General features: G+C 47.5%; 1 protein-coding gene across 1 annotated transcript in view; it reads right to left on the reverse strand.

The window, feature by feature from the left end:
* Positions 1-3265: 3265 nt before the first annotated feature.
* Aatf (apoptosis antagonizing transcription factor) overlaps positions 3266-14934 on the reverse strand; it is a 99924-nt gene continuing 88255 nt past the window's right edge. Inside the window, exon 12 of the mRNA XM_040749372.1 lies at positions 3266-6297. Within this exon, the coding sequence (XP_040605306.1) occupies positions 6234-6297 (64 nt within the window). The 3' untranslated portion in view covers positions 3266-6233. The remainder of the gene's footprint in view (positions 6298-14934) is intronic.

Consider the following 14934-nt stretch of genomic DNA (forward strand, 5'->3'; position numbering starts at 1 on the left):
TGTGTGTGTGTCGCCTGCGTATGTGTCTGCGCCCCCTATGTACTTTGTTGTTTAAATTTTGTGTGTTTTGTCTCCATGTATATCTGTGCATCACATATGTGTCTGGTGCCCAAAGAGACCAGAAGAGGGCATCAGATTCTCTGGAACTGAAGTTGCAGACAGCTGTGAGCCTCCACATGGGTGCTAGGAATTGAACCGTAGTCCTTTGGAAGAGCAGCCAGTGCTCTTAACCACTGAGCCATCTCTCCAGCCCCTGCTTACTCATTTTTGAGATAGTATCTTAATGTAGCCCAAGATGGCCTGGAACTCATGACTCCCCTGATGCAGCCTCGCCAGTGCTGGGTCTCAGATGTGAGCCACCTGTCTTTCACAGGCTGGGTAAGGACACCAGCTGCCAAGCCTGACAATCTCAGTTTGGTCTCCAGGCCCCAGATGGTAGGGAGAACTGAAAAGGGGGGCTAGTTAAGTACGATTGTATATTTTGGTCAGCATCACACCTATCAGATGTGTTTCTGTTTTGTGTGCTGTCACTTCCTGCTCTGCAAATTCTCTAATGCAGTTTCCATTTTGTTTTATGTTTGTTTGAGTCAGGGTGTCACTATGTAGCCCTGCCTGTCCCGGAACTCACTATGTAGACTAGGCTATCCTGGAATTCACTCTGTAGATCAGGTTGGCTTCAAACTCAGAGATCCACTTGCCTCTGCCTCCCTAGTGCTGGGATTACAGGTGTGTGCCACTATGCCCAGCTCTGTTTTTTGAGGCAGGGCCTCTTGCAACCCAGGCTAGCCTTGAACTCCTAATCTTCCTGCCTCCACCTCTCAAAGTGTATTTTTGTCTTCCTATACCTTGGGTGTTTTATCTCTGGGTCCCTTGCCCATTCGGATTCCTACTAGGAGGGAAGCTGGGTTTTCCTAAGCTGGCAATATGCAGTCAGCAGGTGGGCTCAACGGCTTCTGCTGACACTTGGTTTGCACATGGTATTGAGGAAGGGGTCTTGGATGACACCTTGTAAAGAAATACCTACCAAAACCAAGTGCAGAGCAGCCTGAGCAGCCCCAGTGAGGTGAGAGCTACCTGACTTGCAGGCTGAAGGTGCTGGAGCAGCTGTGGTGAGGGGAGCAGAGGGAGTTAGAAGCAATTACAGGGATCTAGACGTGCTGGGGAGAGGACGACTTCCTGCCTGATTGCTGGGACCAAGTACCTTACAGGCAGCCAATTGATCCTCACTGGAAACTACTTCACGGATTCCCTGGGCTCAAGACACAAGCCCACAACTCCATTGCTGCAGGGTAAACACATGCAGTAGGACACACACCTGACTGATGAGCTGCACCCCACCCCAAATATTTTAAAAGTGCAAATAAAAAATTGCAAACAATCCAAAAGAAAAATCAAGTGGGTGGTCCAAATCTTCTGCCTAGCACGACTCCCATTGGGGGTCACGGCTGTTGGGGAAGAGTGCGCCTACCCATGGCAAAGACAGGGAAGGACTTCACTTATGCAATAGTAATTATTATTTAGTTCTAATAACATCCAGTCATTATCACTGAGTCTGTAGATCAGACTAGCCTCAAACTTGCAATTCTTTTGCCTCAGGCCTGTGCCATCCTCAGCGGCTGGAGCTGTTACTTTTGGGTGATGGGATTACAGATGAGTTTTATTCATTTTCTTAATCTAAAAATGAGGCAAGAAGCTGGCTGGCCTTACCACTCTGTCCATCCTTGGGCAGACCTGTGCTGGCAGGTGCTGCAGCTGTCTCTGATGTGTGGTTCCTGCTGAGAACACTGTTGGACAGGGAAGGACAATGGCTTATGAGTGATGTGTGAAGCAGGAGGCTGGACAAAAAATCAGACCAGCAAACCCCACACCAAAAGAATGCTTCAGTCACTACTGCAGCGGGCTTGGATAGGAACTCACAATAACTTCCCAGCTCATTTGGAAATCGGCATTAGCTACCAAATGTAAAGTATTAGTTTTATTAAAATGCAAATCTATCAACTAATCTGCCTTTCTAGTAACAGCTGAATTGCAGGATCCGTGTCAATTAAAATAGTTTCCAATTTATTCCTGGCTGGAAGGAGGGTGGTCTTCTGCATTTTAAAATGCACATCTCCCTTTTAGTGAGAATTCTCTCCCTTCTTGTTCCATCTCTCCTGTCTGTCTAACTCACTTTAATTGAACTTGCTGGGCTCCAGATATTTTGATCTGTCTAAGCCTTCTTCCTTTCTGGGTTCCATCAGTTGCCCACGAGCTAATGCCCACACTGTTCATTGAGCAGTGGCTATGGTCCTAGGATGGACTGCCTGGGCTACCTCGTATTTTAAAAAGTGACCATTTGGGAAAAGGCCTGTGCATGTGATTACTGATGACTTACCTTTTGAATTTCTGGGGACAGCCTAAATTTATGCATTTCCTTGACAGCCAAGCTTAAGGTGCCTTGGGATCGGTGTGCAGAGGCACCATGAGGAAGAGATGGAAAGCCCTGCCCTCTAGCAGCTCCGTCCACAGCGTAACTGTGGCACACACTCCCCAACACTCTCTGCTTGGAGCTTGGCCCATTAGTACCAGGCAGCAGTCCCAAAACACATGTGGGATCCTGTACAAGAAACTTTGTCACTGGGCTACACTATCCAAACCTGACTTTAAAGATGCCTGGTTATTAACTGAACCTGAACCCTGGTTTGCAGCCATTATCTCTTCTGGTCAATAAATCCCCCTCATGGGGATTTAATTTCCAGTGTTTGACCTGTGGATGGAAAACAAGTGAACCACCTCCTCCTGCCGGATTACACCAGCTAAGTCCAATGGGGACAGAAGGGCCTGAGGGATTTTTCATTTGGGGGGTAGGAAGGCCTATCTAAAAAGCCCTGGCTATCTTAGAACTCCCTCTGTAGATCAGGCTAGCCTTGAAATCAGAGATCTCCCTGCTTCTTCCTGCTGAGTGCTGGGAAGAGGCAACAAGAGAAAAGTCAGGATTGTCTCCCTGCTCCCTAGCAGGAAACTTGTCAAGTAGGGATCCTCAGGGGCCGGCTGTGGGCGTAGGGACCCTGTACTCTCAGGGTTTGACAAGCCAGTGCTCATCTACCCAAAGCAGCACAGGTATTTCTTTCACGGATTTAATAATTAACATTTTGCATTTGGTACTAGAGATGGAACCTAGGGCCTCTATGCTGGGCAAGTGCTCTACCAATGAACTACACCGTGTCCCAAATTGTTATTTTTCACTGAAAAATCCTGTGTTGGAGTAAAATTATCATACACGGGATAGGGATGACAGGTTAACTTTATTGGGGAGAAATCACTTACATGAGAAACCAATAACCCAGGGTCAGCGCTCCAAGCATCCAATCTCAACTGCCCTCCAAGACCCGACTGGAACCCCAAGAGTGAGCCTGTCCTCCCCTCAGGCCTAAATCCCACATGCCATGTATGCACTGTGGCCATACCCAAATGGGTGTGATCAGCACCACAGGTACCTAGTAAGATCTCTCCCTACATATATATTCATGGTCTAAAGCATGACATTCTAGATGTACACAGCATGAAGTGGCTGAACTGAGCCCTGGACAGATCCAGTGCCACACTGATCACATTTTTGTGATGAGACATCTAGAATTTATTCCCATTATTCTGGTCCTCAAAGCTCACTCCACCAGCCTACACAACTCCTTATACCCCATGACCAGCAACTCCCTATCCTCATCCGTCCCCCCCTGGCTGCTGGCAGCCACCATCCTACTCTTCATCTGGGAGGTAATTGTGTCAGACTTTACTTACAGCTGAGATCTTTGTCTTTCTCTTTCTGGCTTACTTCACTCACCTGTCCTCCAGGCTTATCCATGCTGTCACTGAGGAGAGACTCCTTTCTTGGCTTACAGTTGGACAGAATTCCTCTGTGCACACATGCATCCATCCATGCAAAGAACAAACATCCACACTGAAAGACTTCTCAAAAGAAGATATGTAAATGGCCAAGAGGTTCACTAGAGAATGCTGTACGCAATTGCTTATTAGGCAAGCGCAAATAAAAACCACACTGAGGCATCACCTGGTAAAATGGCTTTTACCAAAGGTAAGTAGTGACAAATGTTGGCAAAGCAACCAAGTGAGCCTTGAATACCATTTGGAGGTGAAAGTTAGAGGAGCCATTATGAAGCACAGCATGGAAGCCCCTTCAGGGGCTGGAGCTAGAGATGGCTCAGCAGTTATGAGCAAAGGCTGCTTTTCCAAGACCCAGTTCAATTCCAAGCACCCACATGACAACTCACAACAGTCTGCACTCCATTTCCAGGTGACATGACACCTTCACACAGACATACATGCAGGCTAACACCAAAGCACAGAAGGAGGATCAGGAGGAAGGAGAAAGGAGGAGGAGGGAAGAAGAGGAGGAGGCAGCAGTAGCAGCTCTTCCAAACACCGAGAAGGGGCTGGAAAGCAGAACACAGAGCATGTGAAGTCCTAGGTACTGAGCACTGCACGAGCACACAAACACACATGGACACACAAAACAGAACCACCATCTGCCTCAGAAGTCTGTTTTGCCAGTATCAAAGGGAGTGGAAATCAGCAGTGAAAGTCAGTACAGTGAGAGTCAGAACAGTGAGGGTCAGGACAGTGAGGGTCAGGACAGTGAGGGTCAGAGAACAGTGAGAGTCAGAGAACAGTGAGGGTCAGAACAGTGAGGGTCAGAACAGTGAGGGTCAGGACAGTGAGGGTCAGAACAGTGAGGGTCAGGACAGTGAGGATCAGAGAACAGTGAGGGTCAGGACAGTGAGAGTCAGGACAGTGAGGGTCAGAACAGTGAGGGTCAGGACAGTGAGGGTCAGGACAGTGAGGGTCAGAACAGTGAGGGTCAGGACAGTGAGGGTCAGAGAACACTGAGGGTCAGAGAACAGTGAGGGTCAGGACAGTGAGGGTCAGGACAGTGAGGGTCAGGACAGTGAGGGTCAGGACAGTGAGGGTCAGGACAGTGAGGGTCAGAACAGTGAGGGTCAGGACAGTGAGGGTCAGAGAACAGTGAGAGTCAGAGAACAGTGAGAGTCAGAGAACAGTGAGGGTCAGAACAGTGAGGGTCAGGACAGTGAGGATCAGAGAACAGTGAGGGTCAGGACAGTGAGAGTCAGAACAGTGAGGGTCAGGACAGTGAGGGTCAGGACAGTGAGGGTCAGAACAGTGAGGGTCAGGACAGTGAGGGTCAGAGAACACTGAGGGTCAGAGAACAGTGAGGGTCAGGACAGTGAGGGTCAGAACAGTGAGGGTCAGAACAGTGAGGGTCAGGACAGTGAGGGTCAGTCAGAGAACAGTGAGAGTCAGAGAACAGTGAGGGTCAGAACAGTAAAGGTCAGGACAGTGAGGGTCAGGACAGTGAGGGTCAGAGAACAGTGAGGGTCAGGACAGTGAGGGTCAGAACAGTGAGGGTCAGAACAGTGAGGGTCAGAACAGTGAGGGTCAGGACAGTGAGGGTCAGAACAGTAAGGGTCAGATGATCCAACAGTTACCACAGCACCATTTACAACAGTCCAGATATAGAAATAACCTGAGTGTCCATTCAAGGATGAATGGACAAGAAATAGAAGGCTTTTGTTTTTGTTTTTTGAGACAGGGTTTCCACATAGTCCTGGCTGTTCTGGAACTCGCTCTTTAGACCAGGGTAGCCTCAAACTCACAGAGTTCCTCCTGCCTCTGATTAAATCATGCATCACCACCGCCCAGCAAGAAATGGAGTTATATACTGTATGAGTAGATCATTTAACTAGAAAAATACAAACCCTTTCAACAGGCGTGTCACTGTGCAGTTTAACTCTAAACCACTTCTTCTAGCAGAACTCACAACATATTTCTTTTAAAAGGTCTCTTAGTTTTAATTGCATGACTGAGTGGGGTGTGTACACACCTGAGTGCTGGAGATTACAGAGTTAACAAGATGGCACTGAATCCCCACCCCCAGGAACTGGGTCAGAGGCTGTTGTGAGATCCTGGATGTGGGTGCTGGGAACTGAACCTGGGTCCTCTGCAAGAGCAGTCAGTACTCTTGAGCCCCGAGGACGGCTCCATCCCTGCCAGTGTCTGTGATGTTAATTGATGCAGAGGCTGAGCTTTGTACACAGGTATGTGCTCCCAAAGAACACCCTCCCAGGGACGCTGGGTGCTGCATTCTGAAGTCATCTATCCTTGAAGCAGCCACGTGGGTCCTGGTGGGGTCAGTAGTCTGGAGTGAGAGGATGATGACATCAGTCCCCATGGTCTATGTCAGGAGGGTTGAGCTGGCCGAAAAGAGATCGATACAACTCGGTCCTAGGAAATAAAGCAAACTGGTTAACACAGTGCTTAACTTTTCAAGGTTAAAGAGAAACCAAGAAGCTGGGAAATACCTTTATCTGTTTCTTCAATTGAAAACACGGCTATGTAATTAAGAACCACATCTCGGAGCACTTACTCACAAATACAAGGGAAAGAAGAAACCCAGAAGCAGCCAATCACATAGTGAAATATGTAAATAGTCCAGTGTGGCTGGATACCCTGTCTCCAGGGAATGAGTTTTCTATAAGTTTGCCCTTTACAGACAGGCTCTTCAAGTAAGAAAACAAGATTGAATATTTTAATAGGATATATGAGTCTGGCATGCAATGAGAGGATTCAATCAGACATGGGATGTAGGGGATATAATTTAGTTTTCATACATTTTCTAGGACTTGGCAGTACTTGAAAAACAATGAAAACGACCCAGCAACAAGATTCCAATTATGATTATATGTGCAGAGGTTCAGAACAGAACCAGGGTTCTTCCCCTCCCCCAGCCCCCTTTCTCTAATCTCAGTATAAGAAATAATTTAGTTGGCTAATTTATTTTTAAAGTTGGATTTTAAAAATTAACATTATTGGGTGAGGAGGTGGCTCACTAAGTAAAATGCTTGCTGTATAAGTCTGAGTTCAGATCTCCAGTGCCCATGTAAAAAGCTACATTTAGACTTGCACTCAGTGACCTCTGTGTTGGGGGCCGAGAGAGGAAACAGGAGGGTCACTGGGACTTGCGGGCTATCCAGGCTAGCTAGAAAAACTGCAATCGAGGTTCAGCAAGATGAAGATGGCTGGCTCCTCCTGTGACCTCTGTAAGGGCCTGAATACATACATGTGCACATGTATATGATACATACCAACAAAATAAAACCAGCTGCCTGTGTGTGCACGTGTGTGGGTGTGCTAGAGACTTTCTTTAGGAGTGTCCGGCTGTGTGCTGAGACAGGGCTTCCTTCTCTGGCCTGTGGCTGACTGGGCAATATGCTCTAGGGATCCCCCTGTCTCACCTCCCCATGCTGGCTTCTTATGTGGGTGCTGAGATCAAACACAGGTCCTCATTTATACGGAAGGTGTTTTACCAACTGGGCCATGCCTTAGCCCATTACAGTTCTGAGACAGGGTCCTAGTGCCTCTGCCCTTCAAGTGCTGGGATCACAGGTATGTGCTGCTACGCCCAACTGTAAAGCTGAATCTACACATTAAAAATATGGTGCTGGGGCTGGAGAGATGACTCGGAGGTTAAGAGCACTTGCTGCTCTTCAAAAGATCAGTGTTGTTTCCCTGTACCATGTCAGGCAGCTAACTATTACCTGTAATTCCAGCTCCAGGCAACCTGATGCCCTCCTCAGACAAACATAAAAACTCACATACACATAAAGTTCAAAATAAACCTTTAAAAAAAGAGCAAACGACCATTGCAACTTCTATTGTTGTTATATGCACCACACCTGGGTCAGCAGGGAAATGGCAGCGTGCAAGTTGGGTGGGAGCCTTGTGGAGCACTTTCCTCTGTGCATGGGGAGAGAGCTGCCCTGCAGGAGGAGGCTCACAGCCCCAACGGGCCAGACCCACAAGATGTGAGCTCCTGAGACCCAGGAGGCAGCCCTAGGGGTCACACCTAACTGAGGCAAGGGTCCATATCTGCTTTTGTCCACAGAACAGTGACTGCCCAGAAACAGAGCAGCCAGACAGGGGAAAACCACACCAGACTGACACCTTCAGATCTAGCCCTCAACAGCCTGCCGTCATGTTAAGAAAATGGTTTTTGTTGTCTGATGCAATAGAAGCCATCTTTGCAACTGTTCTTGGTCTGTCTAATACGGTTCTGTCTGGCTCTAGTTTGTGGCCCGTCTCCTCTGCCACCAGTGCTGGGATTACAGGCGTGTACCATGATGCCAGCTCAGCTTTTCAGCACTTGCTGTAAGAGACACTTACATGGAAACCCCAGCAGTTAGAACTTATCAGTGTGGAGGAGGGAGAAAAAACCTGAAAGGAGAAGCCAGATGTAGACCAGCTCTGTCATGAGGGGACCACTCAACAGGCAGAGAAACTGTGGACAGAAAATGACAGAGGGTCCCCAACTCTATCACAGGCATTTTATAGTCACAAGAATTTGCTGGAAGCCTCATCCTAAAGTGCCAACCAGACCTGAGCCCCACACACTCCTGCTGCTCTCTAGCTCTAGGCATCTGTCCAACCGTACAAAGGTGAAAGGCCTCACCTCAAATGCGAACAAGCACCCGCGTGCTGCCCCTGCAGATTCCCAGCAGCCTTATCCAGCCTTCAGTCCTTGTACTGTGGCCTGAATATCTGCCCACACACAAGCCTCTCTAGCCATTTCAACCAAGAGAATTAAACACCAAGGAGAGAGCTGAATGACAAAAAGGACAGCATGACTTCAAGGCGACGATGGCTGAGGAGAGAAACAGGCACAGTGGTCTTTTACTCTTTTACTCCCTCTCAGCCTCGCCCTGCTGGCCTAGGCTGAGAGCAATCACTGTCCTTCGAATGGACTTTGCAAAACTTCACCCACTGCCCTTGGCTGCTTCAGATGAAACGATCTCTTACCAAGGATACAGAATGACCCCTGTCTTTCCATCCCTTCCAATTCAGCTCTAGACACCCAGCAGAACCCTTCCCTGCAGTCCCAAAGCACCACAGGGTCAGGCCCCTCCTTGGCCAGAGCTGTTGGGCTCTGCCTTACCCTTTCTATACCCCACCCCAAAAAAAACCCAGGGCTTCAGCTATACTGGACTTTGAACACATAAGTGACTCTGGCAAAGCCAGAGCTCAGCACTGCAGAAAGAATAAAAAATTCTGCACCCCATCGCATATTTTAAATAGCCATTAACGGATTTTTGGGTGGTATTTTTGTTTGATTTTGTGTGTGTAGGGGGGGTGCACATTCCTGGTTACATGTGGAGGTCAGAGGACAACTTGTGGGAGTTGGTTCTCTCCCACCATCACGTGGGTTTAGGGTATTGAATTCAGGTTGTAAGGGTTGGCAGTAAGTGCCTATACCCCATGAGCCACCTTGGCAACCCTATTTAAAGGTTTCTCAGTAAATTTAAACAGTCCCACCTTCAAGCAGGTGTGAGATCTGCTGTCAGCGGAGGGAGAGGTAGAAAAATCTGAAAAGAGGCAACACACCCACATCTTTTACCCACCTCGAAGAAAACACGAGAAATGAGACTGCTGAAGTGGCCACAAGGCAGCCCCAAGGCCTCTGTTGCCTTCCCTGCAGTGTCCTTCCTAGCCAGAGCTGTCTGTGCAGACAGATCCACGATTAACGCTGCAGATTAACCCTGTGTGTTTCTCCCTGTACATGCAGAATTGAGACTGAGGTCCCTGTTGGGCTCTGCACAATGAACTTGGTGAGCTATTGTTGCAAAAACAGAATCCTGCTCCTGATCACCATCAGGAATAAAGATGAGCGTCTCTGATGTGAAACGCTTCTCTTCTTTGTTTCTATACCCTGCTCTGGGTGGCCAGTGGTAATGTCCACTGTAGAACACATATGAATGCTGGAATTACACAGGAGAACAGGCAACAGAGTAATTACTAGGACTTGGACCCCGGGTGGAAGGGTCGATGGCAGGGGCTCTTCCTGGAATTAAAATTTAACTCACCCTTTATTACAACCCACAAAAGCAAGTAATGAGCACGAACATTTTTATTTCTTTTAAACTGTCATTTAGGCTGCAGAGGGGATAATTACCTATCTCTAGTGTAGTAAGGTTTTATAACCCTTAGTGAGGCATTTTCTAATTTAATATTTTTACTATATTATCATAAAACCTGTTTCTGGAAAAAAATTATCCTGCAGTAGCAGCCTTTTTCCATAAAGACAGAGTGCACGTGCGTGTGTGAGCAAGGACGTGGCTTTGGCTGAGAAGCACACGCAGAACACTGGTGGGTGAGATTTACACGGCCCTTAGTGCACGAGTGTGTGTGCACAACACACCCCCAGCTCCATGTGTGCACTCCTCACAGGACTGCAACTCAGATCACTGTCTGCCATGATGCTATTTGGGTAAACAGTAGAAAGCAGCGCAGTAAACCTGCAGACGGCCTGTGCAGGGCTTTCAATTTGCTAGGTCAGTAGCTTGCAGCATCCAGCTATGAACTCTTTATCTGCTTTCTGGAAGACCATGTTTTTCCTACTCTGGCCTGGATACCCCAAACTCCAAGATATACCCAGCTCCCACATGCTGTACCTGGCTGCTTTTGTGGGCAGCACAAAGAAAACAGCTGACCCATGGTTCCCTGAAAGAATCTGTCCACGCTTTAAAACTAGATCATGGTCTCTAAATGAGTCACACATGTTTCAAAGGCACACTGGACCTTATTATGCCCTTAATCTGAACCAGGCATGGTGGTACATGCCTGCAATCTCAGCACTTGGGAGGCTGAGACAAGTGGGTCCCAAGTTCAAGGTTAGCCTGAGCTACATAGCAAGAACCTGTCTAAAGTTAGGAGGGATGGGGGAGGGGAGGAAGGGAGGGAAAGACAGCTCCAAACATACATACTTGTCTTTGATTAATCTGGAATTGTTCATTTATTGCTTTCTCAGGGGCCAGGCAACCCTAAATACCATGGTGTACTTAGAAGGCACTGGATTGCCTTTCCTTTCTGCTCTCCTCCTCCCCTGAACACTGCAGACCTTAACTACACACTACAGGGCAGCAGCCTGAACACGGCCCTCTATGTACTTTTGAGAAGCAGGGACAATGACAACGCACACAGGCAGAAGACTAAATATTCCACCAGTGTCATGCTGAGCACAGTCCAGAACAAGTTTAAAACCTTGCAGGAAGGCTCCAAGTAGACATGTGGAGACTGCTTGTATAAACAAGCACACTGGTGCCTACAGTACCCTGACCAAACAGTGTTACTGACAATACCTTTTCCTATTTGTATTTTGACAACAATTTTACTTTGCAGATTTTTGTTTGTTTGCATTTGTGTATGAGACAGGGTTTCTCTGTTCAGCCCTGGTTGTCCTGGAACTCATTCTGTAGAACAGGCTGGTCTCAAATTCACAGAGATTCTCCTGCCTCTGCCTCCCAAGTGCTGGGACTAAAAGCATGCGCCACCACCAATTGGCTACTTAGCACTTTTGGAAGCTTATAAACACATACTAGATATGCATATTCCTTGTCCTCAAATACAACACACAATGTGATAAATTAATAAATGTTTGAATGCCAACCTGAACTTCACTAACTATTGTGGAGGATAACAAAGAAATTATAGGAGGCCGGAGAAAAGCCTCGGCTATTAAGAGTTCATATTGCTCTTGCAGAGGGTCCAACTTTGGTTCCCAGCACCCACTTAGGTGGTTCCCAACTGCCTACAAATCCGGATTCAGAGGATCTGAAGCCTTCTTCCGACCTTTGCAGGCACCTGCACCAATATGCAGATCTACACATATACATACACATTTTTAAAAATCTAAAACCAAAAAACAAACACCCCATAAAAAAACAACAAAAACTGAACAACAAATCCAAACAAAAATATGACAAAAAAAAAATACCCAAAGGGACAGCAGAAGTCAGATCAGAAGGGTGGCTATTTTCAGTTACCTGCTCTGACAACTACTCCACTTAAAAGGATCCCACAGACAGAACTCTGCCATTCAATGACTAACGACTAACCCACTGGCCCTCATCCCCAGAGCCAGGACAGAAGCAAGGTGGATGGCTGTGGCTTACAGAAGGCTACTCTGTTTCAGACCCTCAGCTCTCTCCACTGATGCTGTCAATCCTCCTAGTAGAGTGTCTGAACCCTAAGGCCCAATCTGCCTTTCTAGGTAAGGCCCTCAGACCCTTTTGTCAATCCCAGGATTGTGTCAACTGTAGCATTGCTGATGGAGTCCAGATAGGTCAGTGTGAACAGAGGACTCTCTGTCTCTGTCTCTCCTTCCCCCCCCCCTGTGTGTGTGTGTGTGTGTGTGTGTGTGTGTGTGTGTGTGTGTGTGTGTGCTGGGAGCATATCCAGGGCCTTCTATATTGCAGGCAAGAACTGTAACACTGAGCCACATCCCGGGCCAGCCTCCTACATTTTGAACACTTATATCCCGTGCCTTTAGAATTCTACTCTCTTCTGCTCTGTCAACCAATAGGCTCAGGCATTCTAAATAGCTAGTGAAAGGTGTCTTCCAATTAACACTTGGCACGTGACAATGGCAGTAAATAAAGGGTCCTCTTCCAGTAAAATGCCTGCATTCTAACTGCCAGATTGTCCCAGAGGACAATGGTTGTGTACTGCTTTTTCTTTTTAAAGAGATACATTAGACCAAGGGACAACTGCTCACTGTCTTAAATATCTAAACAGGAAAAGTGAGCATAGCAATAGCCTATAGCACAGTATGAAATGGTGTTCGGGACTGCAACCTGCTGTCATAGCTGGTTCCCACCTTGCCTGAATAACATGTAGCTTCTTGAGCAGTAAGACTACAGCATCCTCCATAAAATGCTGTCTCTGGAACACAAAGCAGTGTCTCCTTCACACATGTATGAGGAGCAACTGGCTGCCTTGACACCTCACAGTTGGTTCACAATAACAGTGAAGTCATGAGGGAGAAAGTTTTTGACTCCTGTGTACAGCAAAGGAGGTCAAAGAAGACTCCATTATTCTCCTACCACCACCAAAAGTGGCTCACAGACTTCCTTCCTGATCTCATGCTTGACACCAAACCCAACCCAACCCAGAAATGAAGCCCCCCCCCAAGGGAGAGCAACAAAACAAAGTGGCAACTTCCCCACAGAAGACCCACTTCTCTGTGTCTTTATCCTTACAAATATTCCTGGGAACTATTCGATGGAATCAAAGCTAGCAAAGTAGAATGTGACCCAGAGAATCTCTCTTATATCACTCATCACCAGGTCTGGATGCAAAGTAATCTTAATTTGTCCCTGCTTCCCAAATAGCAAATCGCAGATTTGCCAATCCACCACAAGGTGGCAGTACACGACTCAGTTCAAAGGGGACCGGGAGACCAGGAGGTTTGGAGCCCATAAATTACCCAGGCTGTCAGCTCTCATCACCATCCTCCCAGAGCTTGAAGGAGACTTGAGGAGGGCTATTCCAATGTACTCTTTCGCTCAGGTCAGAACTAGGTCCTTCAAACCCCTGCAGATGCTTTTAGTCCTACAACTCTAAATTACAGCTGGTGACATGTGGCCTCTGGCCTGTCTCCTAAAGATCAGACAGACTCGAGATTTATAAATGTTTAAAGAAACAGGTTCAGGTCCCAAACAAAGGACCTGAAAAGATGGGGAGAAGGAAGACGGGAAGGACAGTGGTAGGAATCTGTAAAAGCTTTCTCCTTACATGTCAGTTATAAATGCACTGCACAGTAACAAAGATGAAAACACCCAAACTCCTACCAGGAGCTTGAAGTCTTTCATATTCTTTTAGAGAAAATTAATTTACTTTATTGGACTTGCTGGGGTGGGGGTGGGGGTGTCTCCGGACAAAAGGAGCCCTGCTCCTTGCTGCTCTTGTGTGTTAATATTCCATATTCCTGGGATGATCTCTACTTTCACAGTTTGACTGTTTTATAACAGATTTGATGTGAGGGAAGGCAAATGGCCTCACAAAAGAAAGACGACAAATCACCTCATTGTTTTTACCAGGTTTTCCCTATTTTTATTCTGGAGTTGGGCACAAGGCACTTTGCCTTGCTGGAGATGTTAATATTAACATTAGTCCACCACGATCCTGGCAATAGAGTCGGCTGTTGTGTTTATGGTTTCATGACTGGGGCTTCAGGAAGACGAAGCTCCCTGTTCAAACAGGCGCCCCTCCAACGGCTCCTGTTAAAAGCCCGGAGATAGTTCGCTGGTTAGACGCAAACCACTTCCTTTCAGGCAGAGAAGGCGGAGCTGGTGCCCAGGCACACTGGCATTCACATCAGGACTGTGGCCCAGGGAGACACAAGGCCTGGGGCTGCACAGGATGTAGCTATCACTCCACGGAACCTCAACTTCTAAGCAGTGAGAACACGTAGAAACTGGCCAGGAAGTTCATGTCAGCCAGAGGTCTGAGTCAGGCCCAGTTCTTCCCTTTGGAAGAGCCAGCACGCTGGCCGCCATCACGAAGCCCAGGGCCCAGCTGGCCTGGCTGCACGAGCCCCTTGCCCTGCCTGTCTTTCAGCTCCCCTGCACCTCCACCCTCAGCTTCCCTTTTGCATCTGGATACTTTACCTGCTCTCAATCTCAGGTCTCTTCTGTGTGCAGGACACTGAGTCTCCAGAGCTGCTAACCTGCATGGAATCAACCGCACTCCCCTTTGCCCTGCAAGGCCATTCTGTCACCCGAACCCATCACTGTTTACAGTGGCAAAAATTCTTTTATTCATATTCCACACTAAACTGCTTACTGGCAGCAAGCTGTAGTTGAATTTCAGATATCGGTGCCATCTTTTAAAACAATAATAGAGAAGACTCTAACTTCAGATAGGGCCACCACTGCATAGTCCAGGGTGGCCTTGAGTTTACAGTGATCTTCCTGCCTCAGCCTCTAGAGTATGGAGATTATGGGCTGCCATGCCTGGTTTTCTACAATAACTGAAAAGATACAGGGTCTCTGCTAGGTACACTTCCTGTCAGGACACACCCAAAGAACC

Source organism: Mesocricetus auratus, unplaced genomic scaffold (assembly GCF_017639785.1).
Source record: "Mesocricetus auratus isolate SY011 unplaced genomic scaffold, BCM_Maur_2.0 Super-Scaffold_100007, whole genome shotgun sequence".
NCBI lineage: Eukaryota > Metazoa > Chordata > Mammalia > Rodentia > Cricetidae > Mesocricetus > Mesocricetus auratus.